The sequence below is a fragment of the Equus quagga genome, chromosome 2 (genome assembly GCF_021613505.1).
Source record: "Equus quagga isolate Etosha38 chromosome 2, UCLA_HA_Equagga_1.0, whole genome shotgun sequence".
NCBI lineage: Eukaryota > Metazoa > Chordata > Mammalia > Perissodactyla > Equidae > Equus > Equus quagga.
The window spans coordinates 39,856,168-39,868,358 of NC_060268.1; the positions used below are offsets into that span (position 1 = coordinate 39,856,168).

The 12,191-nt window shown below is 40.3% G+C and overlaps 1 protein-coding gene across 6 annotated transcripts in view; it reads right to left on the reverse strand.

Moving 5' to 3' along the window:
- Nucleotides 1–548: 548 nt before the first annotated feature.
- Nucleotides 549–12,191, reverse strand: part of TTBK2 (tau tubulin kinase 2) — a 140,770-nt gene continuing 129,127 nt past the window's right edge. For all 6 annotated transcript variants that reach the window (XM_046649669.1, XM_046649687.1, XM_046649674.1 and 3 more), the window contains 2 exons: nt 9,870–11,143; nt 549–7,511 (listed from right to left, as the gene is read on the reverse strand). In XM_046649669.1, the coding sequence (XP_046505625.1) occupies nt 7,049–7,511; nt 9,870–11,143 (1,737 nt within the window). In that variant the 3' untranslated portion in view covers nt 549–7,048. The remainder of the gene's footprint in view (nt 7,512–9,869; nt 11,144–12,191) is intronic.

Consider the following 12,191-nt stretch of genomic DNA (forward strand, 5'->3'; position numbering starts at 1 on the left):
TTGGATGTTGCTGCTGTCTAAGAAATGAAGAAAGGGAACCCAGGCACAGAAAAACAGATGGCGCTACCTCCCGGGCCAAACCGAAGCAGGAGCGTGGGAAGCAGCGGCCGCGCGAACGCGCCCGAGGGCTGCTCTGGTTCAGAGGAAGGTCACAGGCGGGAGGGAGAGGCCGGCGGGGAGCAGGCATCACTGTAGTGCTACAGAGGGTGTTTCCCGCGGGGAAGTACAAAGTACCTCCAGCCGGAGACAGAAGGATGGCCTGAAAAGGAGCTTTGAACACTTCCCATTATTACACGGGGAACCATCTCCTCATGTCCCTGAACCTTGATTTTTATCTGCAGGGATACTGAACACCTAGTTTCTATTCAGTCCGCTGCTGCTTTTTCTAGGTCACTCCTGGATGTGGTACTGTATTTATAGTAACACTGTCTGTTCCCTGTGGATCTTGTAACCTCTGCATTCAATAACTTTGTTAAATTAGAAAAACAATATATCCCACTTTTGAAATCCAAACCACCGCACAAATAGAACTAGAGTTTGCATGCGGAATGAATATTTTATTACTAGATTATAAAAATAAAATACAAAATAATTTTAAAACAGAACTTAAAACATTGTACAAAGCTTTAATATGATACAAATGGGAAAATTAAATAAATAATTACACTTTTATGTACAGGTGGCCTATACAAAAGCACTCGTGTTTCTGCCAACACTATGTCCTTGGTTGCCTGAACAGAAATGCATAAAGAGGGCTGCTGGAAGGGAAAGGGAACGATACAATAGCTTTGTAGTATTTCAAAGAGCAATTTCTCCTCACTCTGATTTCATAAAGAAGAGATGAAAGGGAGAAAACTGGAATCACCGAAGTCCTCTAGTCTAACTCACTGGTCATGCTTGACACGAGAGAATTCTTCCGGTTTGCAGTTCAATCTGATGCAACAGCTGCCAATAGTTCCTAACTTTTAAAAGTTCTATCTAATTCAAAACTAGATGTTTTCCCCTCCCTCTTTTTCCTAAAAGCTGTGAACTTGTAAGTAAATGGCCCCATGAAATTGGCACTGGCTGTTTCAGGAAAGGAATGAGGAGAGCGACCAGGAACTGTGTATGAGGGAGAAGGGAGGGGGCTCCAGCCTGGGTCCCCGGAGCTGTTCTCTTCTCTATTCAGCTCCCCCAATCCGCCGATTTCAGAGCCCCAAGTGGCACAGTGTTACATTTTCTTTTTTTTCCTATCTCTGTATTTCTGAATGCTTTTTACCTTAGTGAACTAATTTACCTATCTGGTGAATAGTAGTTTAAAAAGAAAATAGTTTTGAAAAAGTCCCAAGGGCTTTCCCCTCCCTGGGTTGCTCCCTAAAATAAATCACATTCAAGCTCTGATAGCCTTGTTTACTCCTCGTGGGTGAGTGAAGAACAGCCAGACAGACTCCAGGTATCGAGAAGTGCTGTGTGTAAATTTTTAAGGATTTAAACTGTATATTATAAGCGGGGAAAAAAAGCATCATATGGCTGGGGTAGTATATATAAAAACTTGGTTTACTCAATGTTTGTAACTGGGTGAGTGAACACTTATGTACACAATATGAAACAATATTAAACTACTGAAAAGAGGTAAAATTCCTATCCATCATTAGTGTGTAAAATTATGTCATCAGCAAATCCTACAGTCACATGGGCTCAAAGATCTGCCTCACTGAATCCTATTCTCCAGGTCAAGGAACCCAGCACCCCTGGCCCAGGGAATCTGAGAGACATATCAATATCACCAGTGATACATACTGTGTCCATACTGTCACTTCCAATTAAAGAGGCAGACCCTACTAAAGTTTCACAGGGCAATGAAGGGAAAGGCTTCACGTCTTTCACATCTCCTTAAAACCAAGGATCCAGCAAAGTCTAAGGAAATATTCAAATCATTACTGAGTAAAGTGGTACTACTTGGGTATTCAGTGTCTTGAGATTATGCATAACCTCAAGGTGATCTTGATCTTGTCACATCCTTTAATTTTTTGACCCAGATTTCCTCAAGGGGAATAACTAAACATCAAGCTTACATTTTAAAAGTCAGAGCAGATAATCACAACTGAATTAGAAAATGTATTGAAGGGCCAAGACTTTAACATCATCATTTCATCTCCAGTCAGAGATTTCTCAGGGACTGAGGGGTGCAGCATTCAAATTCCCTTTTAAATGAATAAGGATCCTTCTCCCATGTCCTGGAGTTACTAAGAACCACAGGAATTCCCCGTATACTTCCTGCAGTTCTCCCTAACAATAGGGAGACTGGTTCCCCAGGCTCACAAAATGATCTGGGTTAAACTTCTCATAATTCCAGAGGGACTGCCAAACTACTGAGAACATCCAATGATACGATGTTTCACACTGTTCTCATATCCTCGAGGTACACGCCAGAGCTCTACTGGATGAGAACAGGCAAGTGGGATGTCATAACAACTACCTGGGGTTTTCCATGTACTACAGCCTTTCGTATGGCCCTGAGGCTGGGAATTGCCTCTTGTTCCTTTCCCTAAATTAAGATCTAAGTATACACCTGTGGGTTCTGAACTTTGACATGTGAGGACTATCATAGTGGTTACATGCCTTAATCCTGTAATACTTGTTGTATTAAAACACAGTAACCATTCTGCAAATAAACTGTCTATAGAACTAAACTCAAGAAAGTTAAACAATGCAGTTGCTGTCACCCATTCTCTCTCCTCGGTGATACAGGTGCTAAAGACTCTCTTCTTTGAGCCAAAGTCCCAGCACATCTGGGGTAAATGCACATACACAGAAATGAGCAGACTTGAAAAGAGTGAATGCAAACAACTTAATTCCAAAATACACGAACAGGACGGAAGAAATGGTTCCCTAACATACGCCATGTTTTGATAGATATAAAGGAATGAAAAAAAGTTTTAACACGTGAAAACTCTGATCTCCAAGACCAAATCTAGACTTATCTACAAATATATTTTCAAATAGCCAGAGTAAGAAACATTTTTTTCCCTAAGCCTCTGAATTCTGGATTCTGTTTCTCCTGTCACCAATTCCTGATGTTATTAGATTAAGAATGTAGTTCCTAGAACAAAATATTCTCTGCTTTAGGAGAAAAAGTGTTTGTTTTTAATTCAAAGCTATTTGGTATAGGAAAATTAATTATAGTTTTAACTATCTGTGTCCGGGTTTATAAAACATGCAGCAATGTTCACTTTTTCCTTGTAGATTGAATGCAGCCACAGAAACATTCACGTCAGAATCTGTGGCTTGGAAGGACTCTGATGATCGCTGAAGAACCTCAAGCTCCCGTATGACTCGGAGCTAAACAAGGAGCTACTGCAAGACTCGTCCACTGAATTAGCAAGCAGCTGAGACTGGTGTAGTATTTTAAAGTGGATAATGACAACAGTGGGTCTCAATTACCGTTTTGCTACTTATTTAGGACTCGATTAACTTGACAACTTTTACAAAAAACATTCACTTCACAACATGCAACTTAAAAAAACAGTAAATGTAACTACGCCACTGTCAGCAAGGCCAGCTTGCATACCCAGTTGAGAATGAGAGTGCCTGCCTAAGACTTGCCATTCACAAATGTTTATAATCTGTGCTTTCAGGTTAAATTTGATATGACCCAATTTTCCTTCTTTGTTCACTCTACATTAAATGCCTTTAAGCTGTGCAAAAAATTTCTCTGTGAAATTTTAATATTTCAACCAATGTGTACACCCTGGAGATTTGGCAGCATAATTTAGGAATAATGCTACCTAAAGGGACTGAGCTGTGGCTAATTTCATCTTCTGCTCCACCCAGGTAATTCCAGAGACTAGACAAGGGAGGGTAAGTCAAGTGTGACTAGGTAACCAGCCATTTTGGTTACCAGGAGATGATAGGAGAAACCAGGAGGTCCTTCATTTTCATAAGATAATTTTAACTTCTGTCCCATATTAGTTTTAGTAGAGTTTGGCTTGATTTTAATAATGGCCATCTCCCTCATCTTAGGTTGAATACCCAAACTGGTTTAAAATTACTTGGATGACCTATGTTTGTCACTGAACTATGCCATCACTAAAAAAAACAAAAATAAATAAAAAACAAAGAACTAAAAAGAACAAAAAAAATCAGTTCATTCTCTGTATGATACTTGAAAATAAAACAAAAACAAAAATCCTTGTGCCAAAGTGCTTTGCTCAGGGCTGCCAACTTCTCTTTTTAGCCTGAGACATCTAACATCTAAAAGCACAAACTATGCTTTTAAAAAACCATAAAGTAAATCTCTGTGTAAGACAGTACTTTTAAGTGGACCTATTGATACATAAGATGTAGTCTGTTTTCTTTTGAAAGTATCAGAGCAGAAACATTTTTGGTAACTCTTTCCTCTAAGTGCAAAATAAAATATTCTTAGACAACGAGGCTGTTTCTCTCCAGATCTTGACTTTGTCAGTGCCATTTATAAAAGGAGGCAACACAGTGGAATATTTGGGAGAAAAACGGAAGGAAACAAGAAAGAGAAAATATTCAGTTGACATGTTGCCATCACTGTCAGTTTTGACTACTAGCAGAGAAACGCCAATAACAAATAAAATAACACACAGACCACAAGTGTAGCCTCATTAGCTTCTGCAGCGGTGACCATGAGCACATTTCTGACTAGAGGGGTCAGGATTTAAAGCTGGCTACTTTTAGCACAATTTAGCTAATACAACAGAAAAAGAAGATAATTTCTTAATTATAGATTACTCTCCACCAGCCCCCTAAAAAAGTGAGGTGAAAGAGGTTAGATGGTCCTTTTTAAAAAAATCAATTTATGTTAGACCCATGATTATCATCCCAGTTTATCCATATTAACCATAAAGGACAGAATTATGTGATTAACATGACAAATTTTTGAACCGGTATTACAAGCATGTCCCAGTAATTTTTTTCCTCTATTAAAATCTTTCAAAAATGAAAATTAAATAACCTATCTTGGCTTGTTAAAGACTGCCAACCCTTGCATTATACACAAACACAAGGAAGGCAAGAAGAATCAAGTGTCACATGCCCAGAACATAGTTTCAGAAAATGAAGATAGGCAAGACCCAAGTGTACACGAGATACACAATAAAAGGAATTTTACCATCTGTGATCTTGAAATTCTCTTGAAATGGAGAATGAGAAAGAATGAGATTATCTAAGCATATGTTTCTCTATATATTATAAATATTTATAATATGATTTACCATGAAGACATGCAAGCAGTGTTACAGCAGCTCTGATACAGTATCATACAGCAGGGTCGGCCTTCCGACATTACAGTTGCTTTAGTTAAATGGCAGATATGTCTTATCTATTGCATTCCTCTGTAGTGCTTGAAACTGGAGAGAAATTAAGATTCCGCACTATGCTACATTTCTTACAGGAGACCGTATATGCCTCAATAGTGTTTTGAGGTTTTTTTTCTTTTTAAAGAGCTCAACACAGATAAAGAGAACGAGATAAGTTCAGTGCAGCTTCAGGGCAGCTTCGATGCAGCATTAGAATATGTTCACTTGGTGAGGAAATATATTTCTTTCTTTTTCTGTTTTCCAAGTCAACCATACTAGGTTTGGATTGACCAAACACAAGGTCAAAGAGAAAAAGCACAGATGTTTGCTAGAAGGCAGATTTCAACAGCAAGCAGACCAATTTGCCTGACCTCAATAAGGTCTTTACAACACAGAACACCTACAGAGTATAAAAGAGCCCATTTTAAAAGTCTAGTATAATTTAATTTTGCCTGATTCCTGTTAGCAGAAGAGTGAGATCAGAATAAATATGATCCTCCTTATAGTTTTATAAATTGACATTACATGGAAATCAGGTCAAGAAGCCCAAATATTCAAACTAAAGCACAGGAAAAGCAGGTAATAAAACATTAAAAGATAAATATTGAGCCTAAATTTATTTCCCCAGATATTCATTCCCTATTGGCTAAATGTATAAAATACAAAGTTTAAAGATTATAAGCCTCAACAATGAACCTAATTTCTTTCCATTTTTCTTTCTAAATTTCTAAAAGCAGGAAGTCACATTCCACAGCACTGTACTTCCCTGATGTCATCTTGGAGGTTGATATTAGAGACAGTCGCTACTTAGAAGACCTAAGGAAGCAAGGTCCACTCTGGTAAATTTTCCCTCCACAGAGGAACTAACACGGGGGAAGAGGGTTCTTCAGTCTGGAAGGGTATTACCCCACACTCTATCCCTCTCTCCCTAAAGCACTAAAGCCTGCAAAATAGCTCTCTTTAGACTTTTCCTTCCTTTACCTAAGTTTCATCAGTTATTTTTCACAATAAAAATATACTGAGTTAAGAACTGTTGCTCTAAAGAAAAATATTAGGGGACTAAAAAAAAGTAACTGGATTTGAAAATCTCAGCATGTCCTGCTAAAAGCATATTAAAATGTATTGTTAAAAGAAGAGAGATTGGATCAGGCGAGAAACACTAACTTTAAAAAATGTGAAATCCAGGGAGGGTACTAGGAATGAGACCAAGTAAAGGTGTGAACTCTCAATACACCAGGTAAACACACAAGCCAAGCATTTATGAGCATTGGCTCCCCAGCAACAGATTTCTTACATACTCTAATATCAGAGCAATTCTGACTCTCCAAGGTTGGGAAGTCTTGAATGAAAATATTAAAACAAGAAGTTTCACTTTTGCTATATAATCTTTGAGTAGACCCTTTAAAAAAGTACACCAAACCCCTTCAAATTCCATTCCACTTCCTGCCTTCAACTCTATTGTTTCAAAGGCTGCTGAAAACTGAGAGTTCATTTAGTTAGTTTCTCCCCCTTGGATTTTACTGGACTGTCCCTTCCTACACAGAGGCACTGATCCCAGTTCTGCTTGCTGCCTGCCTTAGGTAATTCCTTATCATCTACTTTGTCTTCTTATAAATAATTTATCATGTTACTTTCTTTTGAAGAGAAGATCAACAGTGATTTTTTAAATAGACAGTACAGGGACACACATGCATCATGTTCAGGAGGAAGATCTCACACCTTTCAGATATGCAGCCCGGCTCCTATCTGCTGAGTTTACTGGCTGACTTACTCTTCCCTGGGGGCGCTTTAGTGCTGGCCGAGTGGTGGTGGAGGCTGCCGGATCCTTTCAGGCCGTTCTTGCTGGGTTTGCAATGCTCCTGCTGGCAGGACCTTCTGGAGGAGGAAGATCCTGAGTGGCTGGGAGGTGACTTGCTTCTCCCCAGATGTGGGGATGAACTCCTCTGGTCATGGTGGGGCCGTCCAGCCCTAGATGGTGAGGAACTAGACGTGCGAGGCAAAGAAGAGCTTCGCGGAGAGGCACTGGGACTCCTGCGAGGGACAACTGGGCTCTTGGGTGGTGTTTTTGGATTGTGAGGGGATCCTGGACTCTTGCACTGAGTAGTGCTCCGGGGTTTCTGAGATCCATTTTGAAGAATCTGGGCCAGGCGGGAGAAAAGGTCTGAGTCGGAATTGCTACTCCCTAGGACTTTATATCTGCGGAGCCTTAAAAGAACAAAGAATTATTTTCATTTTAGTTGATTTCAAGTGTGCTTAGAAAGTCACAATGTCCCAAATCATAACATATATGATGTGAGTCAAAATCTGGAAATGCTTACAGGACACAGAGTTACTCTTTCACATACCAGCTGTATAACCCTGGACAAATTACTGACCCTCTCCTAGCTTTTAATGGGACTATAATCTGCCTCACAGGGTCACCAAGCAGCCACATGCAGGAACCCAAGTAAAGTCCTTGCTTGGATGTCTGCCATCCAGAAGCACTTAAGTGTTGCTGGTCCCCTTCTTCCTAGGGCATATGTGGTCTTCTAATTTTAGGATTAACTTAATGAAACATCTCTGGCATGTTAGCACAGGAGAGAAAGAGTAAACCATCTTGTTTAAGGCTCCTGGGACAGGAATTCTGCATACATACATACAAACATTAAACCCCACAATCTAAGTCTTCAACATGAACTGTACTCATGAAGAGCAGAAACTACAGATAAAAGTATATTTCAACCTCATAATAATATCCAAAAGAAAACAGTCGCTGGTTTCTCTGGGCCTTAGTTTCTGCCCAACAATAGCTGAGATTTGGGAGAGCTGGGTCCAGGGCCTGACTGCCCTCTCACTCGCAACAGAGCCTGGACCTCAGAATTCTAATCTGGAGAGTATTCATATGAATAGCAATGTCTTCTCTGCCCTAAATGTCTTTCTGTCTTGGCCTAAAACCCATTCAGTTAAAGAATTTAAACCCCACACTGCTGACATGCCACTCCTCATAAAGGAAGTGGGAGAAGAGATCCCAAGGTTGAATGAGCTCCTGCGGGATGCAGGGACATAAACAGCCATCACTGCCATTACGGGTCAGCAATAAGTTACTGATGTTTTTCCTCTGATTTTTCTCTCCTCCTGCTCCACCATCTACCTATTTTGACAAGTGACAAGAAACTCATTCTGGTTAAGCTTACCCTCATAGATCTTACAGTAAAATTTGAAGAATGAAATCAAATAATTCCTCTGTGCCAGGATCTAAGTGTATAATTTGAGTTCTCACTGAGTTCCTGGATGAGTTCCAGACTGGTCAGCTCTATAATAACTGGCACAATGCCACATGCTTGGCTGGGTCACCAAGAGCTACTTTTAGGGGACATGTAAACTGCTAAATAATAAATGATACTTAAGATGTGTTTGTGGCAGTCCAAAGCAGCTCAAGCCGCAGATATACCATCTCTATTAATAACAGATGCCAAGTAGAAAAAAAGAGGGATGTGTGAATATTGTTCATGGAATCACCTTTTGAAAATGTCTCAGCTAAATGACTGCTGTTTACTCATCACCATTCTTCCTGTGGGAGTCCTGTCCCACGGGCACTGCAGATCCAACATTTAGTTACTCTTGAACCTGAAACCCTAGGGCAAGTCAAAACTAAACTTACTTTAGGTAAGGGCAACAAGTTCTGCTGGGTAATAAGACAGATATAATCTCATCTTAACACACTTCAGAAATCCTTATAACAGGTGGAGGCCTATTGTTATACTATCTACAACAGGCTACAGTTTTCATGTAAATGTATTTTGATTTTCTCTTTGTTTTTGTTAAAAGACCATCCTTTTTCTCTTTCTTCTCCAAGGGTTTAGACCATTCAACTCTGAAAGTGAGTAATGGCTCCAAAGAAAGCACTCTTAATTGATTCATCACCTCCCAATATTTTACTTTCCGCTCTTCTTCAAAATATAATCACTTTATGGTCAACTACACATGAGAATATTTCAATAAACAAGTATACCATCCAGTAAATATTAAAGCAATATCTTTATTATATATGGTGGTATATATCAGCAGACCTAGGAAATCTCCTATAGGATTTGTTTAATTCATTCTACTCAGGTAAATAGCACTGTTACCAGAGCCCATTCATCAAATTATGGACACTAGTATTGTTCACTAGAATTTGACACCATAATGACATCTGTCATAAAGGGATTCTAACTAGACAAGGCTAGAAAATTTACTATCTAGTTAAAAGAGACTGGAAGAGATGTAACCTTTGTTGCATACTAATAAGCACTCTAGACATACACTACCTTATTTCACTTCCCAAGCCACAAGGCAAATGTCTTACCCATTTTACAGATGAGGAAACTGAGCTTCACACTGCTAGAAAGTGGGAGAGCTAAGAAATAACCTGGATTAACCTAATCCCTTCTACTATGCCGTGCCATAAGGCTTGGGAAAGGCAGAGAAAGAAGTAGATGATCAGAAGTAGGCAACAAAGAAATGAAACCACTGACACATTATAATCAAGCAGACACAGAAATAATGTTATACACTTAGCAGAGCGAGAGCACACAGCAGTACCTGGCTTCTACTCCAGGCCTCGTGGGTGGCTTTCCTGGTGGTGGCCGAGGCAAGAACTGAGATGAAGTTGAGCTATTGACTTGATCTGTGTTGACCCATGAAACTGGCCTTGGAATTTTGCTCTTTCTGGACTGGGAGATGATGGGTGACAGAAAGCTGTCTTCAGCTGACCTGCTCAGATGCGAGTCTACAGCCAGTCTTGAAAAGGGAGTGAAGACTTCCTCCTCAGAAAAGGGAGGAGGAACGGTGGCTAGTCTCTCCTCTAGCAATTTATCAGAGGCACTTGAGAGGTCCCCAAGGAAAGACTTGAGTTGCCTTTTTTCCACCAGAAGCTTGACTAGGTCTGGCTGGTAAGCTTTCTTTTGGAGGAGCTTTTCTTTTGCAGAGACTGGAGAGGATGATTCAAAAGTTAAGTCTATCTCTTGTGCCAAAACAGGGATTCGACTGTGTCTGGTTACAAAGGATGACCTAACCACATCTTTCCTGGATGGGGGACAAGGTTCACTCTCTGAAACACAAGGAAATAGTTCTCCATTTCTATGGACAATTTTCTCTCTCTTACCCTCTTGGTGCAAAAAAGTAGAAAGGTCTCCTTGATGACCTGGCAAGTCTTCACTCTTAATGTCATCATCCTTAGATAACTTACTTTTTTGCATTGCTGCCACCTGGCCTATGTGTCCTTCAACATGTGGGTCAATGACTCGTGGAGAAATTTCTGAAGTTCTAACTGCTAGAAGCTTCATTATCTCATGATTTTTGTCTTGATTTGGCACCACACTGAAAGTCTGTGTCTTTGTCACATCAAAAGGTTCAGTAGGAGCTGAGTGGTCCCTTTCCATAGGTACTAAGTCTCCTGGCAGAGAGGAGATCTCCATATAATGCTGCCCTTTACTTAACTTTGCATCCTCATTCTCTGAGCCTAGAAGAGTGCTCTTCCCTTCAGTTTCCACAGGGAGACTCTCACACTCTCTCACAGCCAGTCTGTTATGGTCAGGAATGTCTTTCGGTCCCAGGTCTTGGGATCTGCCACACTCTCTAACATTGGGTAACATGTCATGACCAATATGATCGATCTGAAGCCCAAAGTCCGTTCTGCTTCCTCCACTAGGAGGTTCGCCTTCTGTCACAACCAAGCCAGAGAAGTTCTCCCTTGGAGAGTAGAGTTCCACAGTGGGCTCCACAGGCTGAAGGTCTTTCTTCTCTGGCTGCTGACCATAGTGAAAGCTTCCTGAGGTCGACTGTGTAGATGCCACAGAAGGTCTAGGAATTGTAATCTGGAGAGAGAAGAGAAAAAAGTTAAAATGTAATAATGTGGAACATAAACGAAGATGCATGATTTGAGACTTAACACTTCAAATCCTAATTTATAAAAGCAACACAGAGGTTGACCAGATCTGCTCAACTCATACTTAAAATGAACAATTCTGAATAAAAGTGCGTGACATTCAAGTTCCCCGACTCAGGAACTGCACAGGACAGTCTCCCTCCAGGTTCTCTCTGCTCTGGAAGACTGGCTTCTACAGACTGACTCTCCAGGCGCCCCTGCCTTCTGATTTCCGGCTGGGTCTGCCCAAGGGGCAGCACTAACGCAGAATCAGAGCGGGAGGAGGGAAAGGTCTGGGTATTCACTCTCTCTGCTTCCTCCCCGAGGGACTGCAGCTTTGGTGGTGGTTACATTCTACCACTCCTGGCCATGGCTCCTGTCGCATGGTCCCTCGTTCACAGATATGACTCTCACCAGCTTCTGCTAACAGCCCCTCTTCCTTCTCCCTCAGGACTCAGTATAGGAATGGCTCCCTCTATTTCTGGTCCTTTTGGCTTTTTTAACTACTCACACATCTGTAAAAAGTTTCTTTCATTAAATTCTCTCCAAGTCCCTTTGAGTGTGCCAGCTATTTCCTAGCAGAATCTAGATATAGGATTATAGGAAAAAAAGTATTGGCAAATTATCCTAAGTTAAAAAACTCGAAATTTACATGGATTTTGTTGCTTCCCATAAATTCTATCAATCAAACAATGTTAGGAATATTATATCTTCCTATAAGCAAAGACATACAAAGATGTTTACTAATGTTTCATATCTTCTCTAATTTTTTAAGGTCAAGCCTATGATAAATGAAATTCTACCATTCTTCCACTGAGGTTATTTCAATTCTATAGCTAATAAGATTCAATAGCTAATAAGAATGTCCTTTCTTAAGACACCTAAAGTTTCTACATCTTCACATTTGTTACAAGTCACATGTAAGGAAGCAGAAAATGTCAACCACGTAAACCAGTAAGGAAAAAACCCTTTTAGAGAAATCAAATCACTTAATGAAG